Source organism: Dromiciops gliroides, chromosome 2, assembly GCF_019393635.1.
Source record: "Dromiciops gliroides isolate mDroGli1 chromosome 2, mDroGli1.pri, whole genome shotgun sequence".
Lineage (NCBI taxonomy): Eukaryota > Metazoa > Chordata > Mammalia > Microbiotheria > Microbiotheriidae > Dromiciops > Dromiciops gliroides.
Window position 1 is genome coordinate 362,199,314 of NC_057862.1, and position 12,097 is coordinate 362,211,410.

A 12,097-nucleotide genomic window follows, 5' to 3' on the forward strand; every position below is an offset into this window, starting at 1 on the left:
CACCAGCCCTGGAGTCAGGAGGACCTGAGTTCAAATCCAGCCTCAGACACTTAACACTTACTAGCCGTGTGACCCTGGGCAAGTCACTTAACCCCAATTGCCTCACTAAAAAATTAAAAAAAAAAAAAAAAGAAGTGATGGTCGAACCAGGAGGGAAATGATAAAATCACCAAAAGAATATATAGAGAAGAGGGCCCAGAACACTGTTCTTGGGTACAACCATGAATGGGAGGCATGACAAAAATGATGACTTCCCTTTAAAGGAGACTAACAACCAGTAGGAAGAGAACCAGGAAAGAACATTGTTGTAAAAACCTAGGAGGAAGGAAGAGAAGTGTCTAGGAAGAGGAAGTGGTCCACAATGTCAAATCTTGCAAAGGTAAGAAGTAGAAGTAACAAGAAAAGGATATTAGATTCTGGGAATTAAGTTCATTGATAATCTTGGAGAAAGCAGGTTCATTTGAGTGATGAGGCCAGAAGTCAGATTAAAAGGGGTTGAGACGTGAATGTAAGGAAAGAAAGTAGAGGCAATAATATTCATATAATATTGATTTTTTGATATCATTATTTATTTTATATTTTTACTTATTTATTTACTTACGTATTTATTTATTTATTTGCCTACTTACTCACTTATTTATTTATTTTGCAGGGCAATGAGGGTTAAGTGACTTGTCCAGGGTCACACAGCTAGTAAGTGTCAAGTGTCTGAAGCCGGATTTGAACTTAGGTCCTCCTGAATCCAGGGCTGATGCTTTATCCACTGTACCACCTAACCGCCCTCTCTTGATATCATTATTGATAATTTCATCTCAAGGGGATGGTAGCCTCAAGTTAAGGTTTTTAAAAAATGGATAAGATCTCAGCATATTTATAAATAAAAAAGAGTCTGTGGACAAGGAGAGAAGGAAATTAGGGAGCAAGTTCCCAGAGAACATAGAAGATGGGATGAAGGGCATGGCTAGAAAAATTTGCATTTGCAAAGTTAATGGTATCTTTTCCTACTAGAGAAAAGAAAGAAAGAAAGGGATGTTATTGAGGTAATTCGGAAATGTGGAACTGGAGAGAAGATGGAGTTTACATCAGAGACTTGATTTTGTTTTTTGTAAAGGTCTTCTGTTGAAAGGGAGTAGGATAGAGTCAAACATGGAGGAGTAAAAAGATTGGCATACATCAGTGAGGGCTCAGTCAAGACTGAATAATGGTGGACCCAGTCAGCAAGCTTGCACAACTTTCTCCAAGGGCATTCTGTAGTATACTTACAAAAGCAAAGAAGAGAGATACTAACATAGGGTGAGCTGAGAAAGAACAAGGGGCTGGGGGCGGCTAGGTGGCGCAGTGGATAGAGCACTGGCCCTGGAGTCAGGAGTACCTGAGTTCAAATCCGGCCTCAGACACTTAACACTCACTAGCTGTGTGACCCTGGGCAAGTCACTTAACCCCAATTGCCTCACTAAAAATAAATAAATTAATTAATTAATTAATTAAAAAAAAGAAAGAACAAGGGGCCAAAGGAGAAAAAGGAAAGAACAGCATAAAACTGAACTGGTTACCTATGCCATCAAGATTTTAAAAGGAAGGTTAGGCTAGAGCAGGAGTGACAGTGAGGGAAATCAGGAAAGGGTTTAGTAACTAAAGCTGGTAGTGATGACAAAGAACAGGTTTAAAAGATTCATAAGTTTCTAGGATCAGATAGAGGACTATCAAGGTACAGATCTTGGACATTTAACAACTGTGGGGGATGACTAAATCAAGAGTATGATCCAGTGTGATGCTTTAATGTAGTGCCATAATATCAAGAAAGTTGTGCTACATGAACATAGAAGGACCCACCTAAGGGCTGTATTAATATTCAGTATGGAGGCAAGGAATTTTTTGTGGTTAAGTATAAGTGAAATGAGAGATAACATTGAGAAGATAACTCAATGACATTTTTTAATAGTGTACTTTTAAAAAGTTAAAAGGTAGGCCAGTATCTATTATAATTCAATCAAAAAACCGAGTCTGATTACACTGGAAGAGGTTTTATAGAAGTTTAGGCAATGGAAGGGAATAAGATCAAGAGTCAGGAAGCACAATGAAAAAAATATTGCAAACGATTAATTGACAGTAGGCTGTACTTAGACTTGGAAGAGCAAACTACTATCCCCACCACAATAATGCAGAAGCCATAAAAATGATATATTAGCTCTCAAGAAGATTATGAGGTAACTCCATTTATGGAAATAATTTTCCCAACAGAATATAAGTTCTTTGCTAGTAGAGACTATTTTTAGTTTAGTTTTTATTTATATTCCTACTGTGTAGCCCAAAGTAAGTGTTTAAATGAGAGTTTAAGGGATAAAATAAAAATAAAGGGGCATAATTTACACTACCAAGTAAATCTTAGCTCACTGGTTTCTTAGATCACTGAAAGGTACAAACTGGCTCCGTCTCCAGTGGGTTAATGAAGTGGCAAAGAGCAAAAGTTAGAGGCAAAGAGTTAACTCCCTGTGTGTTTGATGCTTAGCTCACTTCAGTTTGTCTTTAGTAACTTACCTCTGGCTCTAAAAGTATCAAGACTGACACCATCAGTATCTCTCAGAAAAGGTTCAAGTTTCCGTGCAGAGAACTTAAAAACAAACAAAAAACGACACTCTCACAATCACCTCCAATCATCTTTAATTCACCATTAAAGTCAAAGTCATCTAAAGAGGTCCATGGATTGAAATAACTTTTGTTTGTTACCCGCTGCCTTCGAAGTAGAGGTGGAAGCGTGTGGTGGTGGCTGGGGAGCTGCTGATGTTTTTTGGAAATGTCAAATGAAATCATACCTTAAACATTAGAACGTGCTTAATACTTCTTTGGGATTAACACTTCACTGGGATACAAAAGCATTTCTCCAACTCAAGCATCTTACCTGAAAACTGGAGAGCAGAAGGCAGCCAAGGCGTTTGCTTTCGGCCAGGTCTATGCTGATAGATCTGCTGAGCTCTAACATACAAAAGCATTACCATCATGCTAAAAGAAGTCCAACATCTTTACTTATATATGTAGAAATAGGTCCCTTTGGATACAATCCAAGACAGGAACACCTCCTAAGATTTTTTTTTAATTGACTTTTCTTGTTTTCAGCTTATCCTTTTAAGCAATAAAGCTTTGTTTAAAAAAGATAACTTTTCTAAAATGTATTATAAAAGAATGACAAATAGGAAGAATTCAAAGAAATATGCGAAGACTTGTGTATAACATGGAACTGAAAGATAAACCAAAAAAATCTAGCTATAAGTGAAGACAACTTTAAACACAAAACTCAGATTAAACAATGGACAATGTTGGTTCTCATTTATTAGAGTTAAAGCACATACCATTTCATTGGACTAGTATTATATAAAGCTGTCTGTATTATCAATCTACAGTAACTCTTTTAGGCTATTGTGCTTAACTTTTCAGAGGTTGTACCTTGTGGTGGGTTTAATTGTGATTAGATCAAGATTTCCATACCTTATCAAAACAGTCAATTAAAATAACATAACATACTTAATAATAACACCTGACATTTATATAGTTCTACAAAGCACTTTTTATTTTCTTACTTTCCTATTATTAAAGTACCCTGAAAGTAACTTTTTTTATTACTGCAGGAACATCATTATGAATCATTATATTGTACCATGGAATACTACAATTCTCTCACAGGCAGTATAGGACTATTTGTCCCCTACTGATTCGATCCCTTCTGTGCTCTTATATACGGTCACTTCACACTACCTCTAAGGTGTCTGACAGCCCTTCACTGTTTCTGATCCATGGTCTTGATTAACTAAGCAAATGATGGTTACTGGGGTTAACTGTGTAGCAAAGCCCATTAAATCAGTAACCTTTTACACCTAACTCTAAAAAAACAGGCTCTGGGTGTGGGCCTATGGGTGGTTCCACTAACTCTTACAAGAACTGTTCCCCACTTCCCCCCTTCTTAAAAATAGTGCTTCAAGACCATTTGTGATTGCTGTCAGGGTCAGAAATATATTCTGGATGGTTAAAATCTGCTAGAAGTTTGACTACTAGCTTAAGTGAGATATTACTAGACTACAGAAAACACTAACCTTCATTGGCAACTCTTATTGAAATGTTCCACATTAACTTTATGAGTCTTTCCTTACTACTATTAAAACAAAACCAATAAATCTACATAAAAAGCAGTATCAAATTTCTCATCACAGAATATAGTGAATTCTAAAGCATAAACCTAAATATCTTCATAATTTTACTTTTTAATCTTCTCTGTGAAATGTACATGTTCCACCATAATGTCAAAAAACCCCAAGAAACCATTATCTCCATCATTCTCTGCTTTAATGGATTAAACAGAAGGCCAAAGGATGATATATTTGCTATTGCTGTAAAATGACCCCAGATATTTAGATGAGGCCAACATGAACAGTTAGAAATTCTGTTCAGGTGACAGTTTTAAATATTTTATATATATATATATAAAATATAGAGACTTTATAAATATTAAATTGGTATAAGGGATAAAGAATATAGGTTACCAGAGACAGTTGTGAATATGGTAAAAATCTAAGCTTAGAGAGTTGAAATTTGTTTTATGCCATATGTCATGACATTTTATGTTTACTACCATACCTGTGATATCCTGGTGAAAGGGAGGCAGTGACTTCCGACGGTTTGTTTCTTTCATACTAGCCCTACGCCAGGACTGCCGCTTGGTTTTTTGATAGCTGTTATATTCTTGTGGTGCCATGTAGGTAGGCTCAAGATCCTGATTTTTTCCTGTTTTAGGGCTGTCCTCAGAGTTCTTTCTTTTTCTTGAGACATCTTTGGTAGTCTCCAGGAAGGCAGAAGATGCAGTACAGGTTTTCAGAGAGGTAGGGCTTGATGTTAATTGATGATCTTGAGTGTTGGGCACCACTACTTCTTCTTCAGGCACTTATTACAAAAAGTTAAAATATGAAAAACCTACCACCAACCAAATGTCTTTGTAAAAAAAAGCTAGTATTCCAAATTAAAGATAAAAAAACCTATCTATATTCCCAATATAAAGACTTGATTGAGACTATAGAATTCTAATGTTGGTTGGGGTGAGGGGTGTCTAAGGGACAGTTTAGTCTGGTGTGGAAATTTAAAAAGCCCCCTTGGCTCTCTAACCCTTGTTAGTAATTATGTATCCCTTTGGGGAATGGAGGTGGAAGGAAAGGGAGACAAAAATCTAAGCTTAGTGATCTCATCAGAGTAGGGATTGTGCAGACTCCCTCTTCAGATGCAAACCTGTTATTTAAAGTTTCAATTGTTGCCTGGATCACTAAGAAGTGACCTGTCAGTGGTCACATAAGTGGTATGGATTAGCTGTAAGACTCGAACATCTTTAAAAGTTATCAAATAATTTTCAAAGTACTGCTAGATACCTGCCACATCAGTGAGGGATTTCTATTTCAACAATATATAATTATTCTGCACTTGGTGAGAGCCAGTTGCTAATGAGATAAAACAAGACAGAAAAAAACCTGCCATTAATCCCCTATTCCTCAATGTTTGTAACACTTTGTATTTGTCAAAGCATTTCCACACCATGATTCTATCTTCACAATTTCCCTGTAAACATATTAAATATTAATTAAAAATTAAATATTAAACTCATTTTTTTTAGATAAAAAAATTCAAGAGGTTTATCAGTAATGTTAAGAGTTATAGCTAGGGGGCGGCTAGGTGGCGCAGTGCATAAAGCACTGGCCCTGGATTCAGGAGTACCTGAGTTCAAATCCGGCCTCAGACATTTATTTGACACGTACTAGCTGTGTGACCCTGAGCAAGTCACTTAACCCCCACTGCCCCCCCACCCCCCACCCCCAAAAGAGTTATAGCTAGGTCTAAAAATCTCTTAATTACTTGATGGTTTCTTAATCTAAAAATCATAAAGAACTGGGTCTCCTTATCTGGTCCATGCCAGAAACAGATCAGTTTCTTATGAACCACAAACTGAATGGCTGTTTCACCCCTCCTTAAGTAGCCCAGTGCTCCATTTGTCACCAGATCCACCATATTGGCACTGGAATTGGTGCAGGTGTTATCAGCTTTAGCCCCACTGCAGATGAGGCCTCCCATACTCAAGTGATCTACCAGTTCTCTGCAGGGGCTACCTCATCTCCTTCCCAGCTAAATAGGCTCTTTATATCCTAATGCCTAGCAAACATATAGGAACAGTGAGCATATCTCCTGGCCTTTTGCAATCAGGTAGGATAGATTACTAACTCAAACCTACCAGTTACCTTAAAACCTAGGGTTGCCAGGGTTTTTGAAATTGTGGTTTTTCAAACCACACTACCACGCATTACCAAACTCCCTAAAATTCTGGCTCTAATCTACTCTTGGAGTCTTAATTAATACCATTTCCTTTCATATACTTTTTTTCCCCATATACTTTCTTGCCAAAAATTCCATCAAGGTCACTGAAATATGTCTGAAGACTGAATCAAGAAAGCTCCACACCCTAACCTAATTAGAACCTTGGGACACATTTATTCAATAGCTTCTACCAATTCCGTTATATGGCTAGCAAATCCCTTTAGTTTACTTGCCAACCTCCAGCTTCCTCCTAAGTTGTTGCTCCAAAGCACTTGCTTAGTCACAAGCCTCTCCCATCCCCTCTTTTACCTTGATCTCTACTCCTCCCTATACCCCTATACTCTTGCCACATGCCCCTTCCATAGTAATGTTCATCAATCACTACCTTCTGGCATTAAGTAAAACCTGGTCTTCCCCTAGAGATCCCACATCCCTAAAGACTTTTCAGTGCCAGCTACTTCTCTCACTCCTTCCAAAACTAGGAAGCCCACTGAATTCTTCCTCCCCATTGACATTCTCAGAGCCCTTATCATCATCATCCACTAACCTTTTTCTCTTTGATTGCTCTTCCTCTCTTGATCCTTTTAACTACCATTCACCAAACCCCAGAGCCCTGTCCTACCTTCTCCAATGTGAAATTTCAGTCTCTGGTTTAATCACCACCTCCCCAATTTCTTTTTTTGGAGCAATGAGGGTTAAGTGACTTGCCTAGGGTCATACAGCTAGTAAGTGTCAAGTGTCTGAGGCTGCATTTGAACTCAGGTCCTCCTGAATCCAAGGCCGGTGCTTTATCCATTGCGCCACCTAGCTGCCCCACCACTCCAATTTCAAGATTTACACTGATAACCTAACTCTTAGGTTTCTAGCTCCTTCATTCTCAACTCCTATGACATCCATCAATATTGTATTTCAGCTATTCATTAGGATGGTCACATCCTAAACTTTGGAATCTTCTACATCCTTATTCATTCATGATGCCATCAACCCTCTTCTGCCTCTACTTTCCTCCTGTCAGTCTTGATCCTATGGTTGGTCATTTCACTATTTTCTCCTTTACCCTTGAATCTTTTACTCACTTAACCTTCTGCTACTCCTGCACTGTTAAACTCCAAGCCTAGGTAACCATCGCCATTAAAGTCTGCCCAGTGCTGTTTAAAGAATTCACAGCACTAAGCTGACTACCACTGGGACATCACTACTTCATGGCAGTCTATTCATCTTATTGATTTCCTCTTACATTACATAAAGTACACATTCCAAACTTCTCAAGCCCTTAACTCTGCCCTGCCCCACTCCAATCTCTCTAAGCAAAGTACCCTAGTTCAAAGCTTCTTCAAATGTGGTACTGAATGTGGGGGTTGCAAAAAAATTGGCAACAGTAAAAGGTTATATATATATCTATTGTCTATTATGTAAAAAAAAACCAAACCCAAAAACCTTCTAGGGTGAAAAGGGGTTGCAAGTATAAAAAGTTTCAAAGCCCTGCCTTAGTTCACTGTTTATCTTCCCCTCTACTGCCAAACTTATCAACAATCACTCTATGTTCACTATCTACATCATCAATCCCTCCTGGTTTTGTTTTGTCTCTACTCTACTACCGAAATGATTCAGTCACCTAATTGCCAATCTAAATGGGCATTCTTTAGCTATGTTCTTTGACATCTTTGCATTTGACATTGACTATCTCTTGACTCAAAGAGGCAGCCAGATGGCTCGGTGGATGTAGCTTGAGGCCCATAGTCAGGAAGACCTGAGTACAAACCTAACCTCAGAAACTTACTAGCTGTGTGACCCTGGGCAAGTCACTTAACCTCTAGAGGCCTTGGAGCTAGGTGGCTCAGTGGATAGAGCATTAGGCCTGGAGTCAGGAATACCTGAGGTCAAATTTAGCCTCAGACGAGTTCAGAAGCTATGTGACCCTGGGCAAGTCACTTAACCTGTTTGCCTTAATCCACTGGAGAAAGAAATGGCAAACCACTCCAGTATCTTTGCCAAGAAAACCCCATACAGGTTCATGAATAGTCAGACATAACCGAACAACAACCCTTCATCTTGCCAGTCTGTCCTCCCTTGGTTTTCATCCTAACTCTATGATTATCCCCTCTGTCACCTTCATTGATTCTTCCCTCCTTCCATGACCTTGATGTGGGTGTCCCCTGAGGATCTATCTGCCTTTTTTCTCTTTAGCAAGCCCATTCATTCCCATGGCTTTAATTATACATTCTATAAAGATGAGTACCAAATTATCTCTAGCCTTGTATTTCTGATTGTTTGGAGGGTCATTCCAACAGAGTACCTCAAAGTCAAACTGTCCCCAGTCACCCAGGTACAACCTTGGAATCATCTTTAGGTGTAAAGGAAAAGGAAAAAATTAGTTCCAGTCAGTTTTATCACTATTTTATCTTTTGCATTCATCCTTCCATTCCACCCTAATTTAGGCCCCCATTATCTCTTGCCAGTCTCATAATAGATTCCCAACTCTTCCCCCCTCCTTCTTAGTCTTCCCCTTTTCTAATTTGTCCTTCATACAGCTGCCAAATATAGCACTCCTCTGCTAAAAAATCTCAACAGGCTGTCTAACAGATACAGTTGAAATTTCATAGTTCTATCTTCCTAGTACAGTACCATATACATTTTTTAGTCAAGATCTACAATTTCATTTGGGTGGGGGAGTATTTGCTTAATAAATATATGCAAAATTGAATTCACTTTCACTCACAGTACCCACCTCTTGCTGCCTTAGTACCAGTCAATGAAGTCAACTTGGATGGAGAACCCTAAATAGCAGGGAAGCAAGAAGATTCACCCTTTACAATCTGCCCAAACTATTGCTTCCTATTCTTGCACCCCATTCCTGAAAGACTGTATTACTTCTTTCCTCCAGATGTTTGCTTATGTTATTTCCCCTAACTGGGGAAATATTATTTACCATCCACCTGTTCCTGTAATTCCTATGAATCTTTCTAGGTCCAGTTTATATTACCCATCCTAACTATAAAGTCCTCCTTTAATCATCCCAGATGGAGTTATTTTTTTAGAGATTATACTGACTATATGATCTGACACATATAATGCCTTATAGCAATTTATATACATACCAAATCTTGCCTTACTAGACTCAAAACATATTAAAGTTGGGAGAGATCTCAGAAATCATACAACTCTCTAATATTACAGTAGGGGAAATTGAGACTCAGAAAGATTAAGTGACCTTGTTATAAGGTCCAAAAGAGAAAGGACTGTGCTTTCCTGATATTTTTAACTTTACTACTCCCCATCCCAAACCCTAAGTACAGGACCCAGCACATAGTAGCTACTCAGTGAATATTACTGTATTGAATGTCATTGAAGGGAATGAAAGGAAGGCCCAGTAAAAGTGTAAAGTTGAAGGAGGTTAAGATTTGAGAGCTAGGGAAGAGGGTACAGTTGGAACAGGTACTATTTTTCCTGTCTATGTACCCCAAAGGCTAACAGTGTCTGGCCCATTGTAGGTGCTTTAAAACGCATGTTGGATAGGAATACGAAAAGTGGAAAGGGGCTATGAGAAGATGTAGAGATGGGGAAAATGAGGGCAGGATCTATTTTTCCCTTTTCTTTACAGTCCCAGAGCCCAACACAGTAGGAATCAAACAAAAATCATCCCTTAAGCCCTTTCTATGTGTGGGGTACTGAGTTTTGCTCATGGCAGGTGCTTAATGCTTGGGGTTTGGGATTGGGGTAGAATGGGGTGGGGGGCCAGACAGATAAGATTTCTTACAGCTTCAGCTTCCTCCATGCTCTGCAATCCAGTGACCCCGGCCTCACCCACGCCCCTCCATCCCCAAGCTGGGGGCACGTTCAGTGGCTGTGACCCATGGCTGCAACAACACTCTCCCCCCACTTCTACAACTCCCTTAAGTCACAACTAAAATGCCATCTTCAAAGAGAGCTCTTTTGAGGCCTCTTAATTCGGGCGCCTTCCTCTGCAGTTTAACCTGCCCGTAGGTTGTTCCTGCCCGATCATTTGCTTGCTGTCTCCCCCATCAGATGTCCCAAGGCCAAGGTCTGCCTCTGGCCTTTCTTTGTAACCCCCCCCCCCCCCCCCGCACTTAGCACAGTGCCCGGCACGTAGTAGGCACGCAATGAATGCTTGTAGACTGACTGGGGGGAAGAAAGGAATTGGGGAGGGGGGCGGGGTGCAGCAGGGAGCGGGGGGAGCAAAGTAGGGCCAGATTAAAGCTATGGGGAGGAGGCAGCGAAGGACCGAGGGGGCCCGGGGGCACCCCGGGCTCTGGATCCCCCGGCGGGAGGCGGGAAGGGGCGGGGCTTAGCTTCCTCACTTCGGGAATCCGTCCCTCCGGGCTGGATCTTCCGAGCCTGAAACACAAAGCTGCTCATCAGTCTCCCAGCACACGGCGGCCGCTCTCCCTGCCCGCTCTCCGCCGCCCAGTACCTGCCGTCCCCGAGCTCCGGGTCCACAGGCTGGGCCATCTTACGGACGCCGAGGCCGGCTCCAAAACTCCCGCGCAAAACGGCGCGTACGCCGCCGAATTGCGCCTGCGCAGAGGCGGCACGTCTCCCGGAAGGGGGAAGATAAACACTAGGAGAACCGGGTCGATGATGTCACCACGCACTTCCCTCGCGTGAGAAACCGTTATGTTTTTGTTTGGGCGTTAACGGTCGCTCAGTCCCGCCTCCCTCGGCTGAGGTTGAGGGCAGCGCGTCTCCCTCTAGTGGTTTCCGCCTGCCTCGCAGGCTGAGCCCCGGCGGCTGCCGCTTCCCTGCCACGTTGCTGCCCAGGGTGTGGATCCCGGCCCCGCCCCTCTGGACCATTCCCTCGGTCCTGTGGAGGCTGCTTCGCCGCGGGAGACCGCGCTCGCGTGCTCCTGCCCCAGCTTGCGGGCCGCAGACCTCTGGCGCAGGCGGAGGCCCGGTGGCGCCGCTAGGCCCAGTTTCTGGTGACCAAGGAATGTTGAAGACTGTGTTGTGTGGCTCACGTCCTAAAGAGGCTTTGCAGGAGCCCAGGGGCCTAGCTCTTTTCTCCCATCAGAAGTGGCCTTCGCTCATATTCAGGGGTCATTCTCATTTTACACACGGAGAAACTGAGGCTCGGAGAGTCAAAGAAAGGGCCGCAGGGCCAGTACATGGCCGCAGAGAGTATTCCCGTTGTAGCAAGGGGACACGGGGTGAGGCTGGGAGGGCTCACCAGGCCTCGCCCCTATCTCCAATAAGGAGCCCCACAGATTATTATCCCTATTTTACAGATGACTGTGACCCTTCAAGGCTGCCCCTCCTGGTCGCCGCCCCCTGAACATGCTTTATCTGTCAACCCCCTCTTAAATTCGGCCCCCTGAAACGTGCACGTGGCATATCCGTGCCAGGGTGGGGCGGGACCATACCCCTCACCTGTGTGTCACGTCATCCCTAGCTCCCTTCAAAGAACGCAGCTCAGGGGCTGCCTCCTGCACCACGAAGCTGCCCGAAGGAGGAGCAGGATGCTCAGGGAAGCTAAGTCTTCAAGCAGAATCGGGATGGTTTTTGTTGGGTAAGTTTTAGAGGGGATTTTGTTTAGGTCTATGTAGGTCAGACGAGGTGGCCTCTGAGGCAGGCACATTCTGTGAGGCCTTTCCTAGTGCTGATCCAATTACTAATACTTTTTTCCTCTTGAAATTACTTAGCATTATTAACTTGTGTACCCTCAGTAAAATATAGTAAGCACCCTGAGAACAGGGCCTGGTTTTTTTGGGGGAGATCTTTTTATGCCCAGCATCTTTGC

General features: G+C 42.0%; 1 protein-coding gene across 2 annotated transcripts in view; it reads right to left on the bottom strand.

Annotated features, from left to right (window-relative positions):
- The window catches only part of DSN1 (DSN1 component of MIS12 kinetochore complex), a 35,444-nt gene that overhangs the window by 13,914 nt on the left and 9,433 nt on the right, over positions 1–12,097 (bottom strand). Inside the window, exons 1-6 of one of the 2 annotated variants that reach the window (XM_043989424.1) lie at positions 10,775–10,914; positions 10,662–10,698; positions 9,071–9,119; positions 4,627–4,929; positions 2,900–2,973; positions 2,539–2,611 (exon numbers count right to left, since the gene is read on the bottom strand). In XM_043989424.1, coding sequence (XP_043845359.1) covers positions 2,539–2,611; positions 2,900–2,973; positions 4,627–4,929; positions 9,071–9,119; positions 10,662–10,698; positions 10,775–10,812 — 574 coding nt within the window. In that variant the 5' untranslated portion in view covers positions 10,813–10,914. Of the gene's footprint in view, positions 1–2,538; positions 2,612–2,899; positions 2,974–4,626; positions 4,930–9,070; positions 9,120–10,661; positions 10,699–10,774; positions 10,915–12,097 lie in introns of those variants that run through there. The other variant, XM_043989425.1, reaches the window with a different exon arrangement.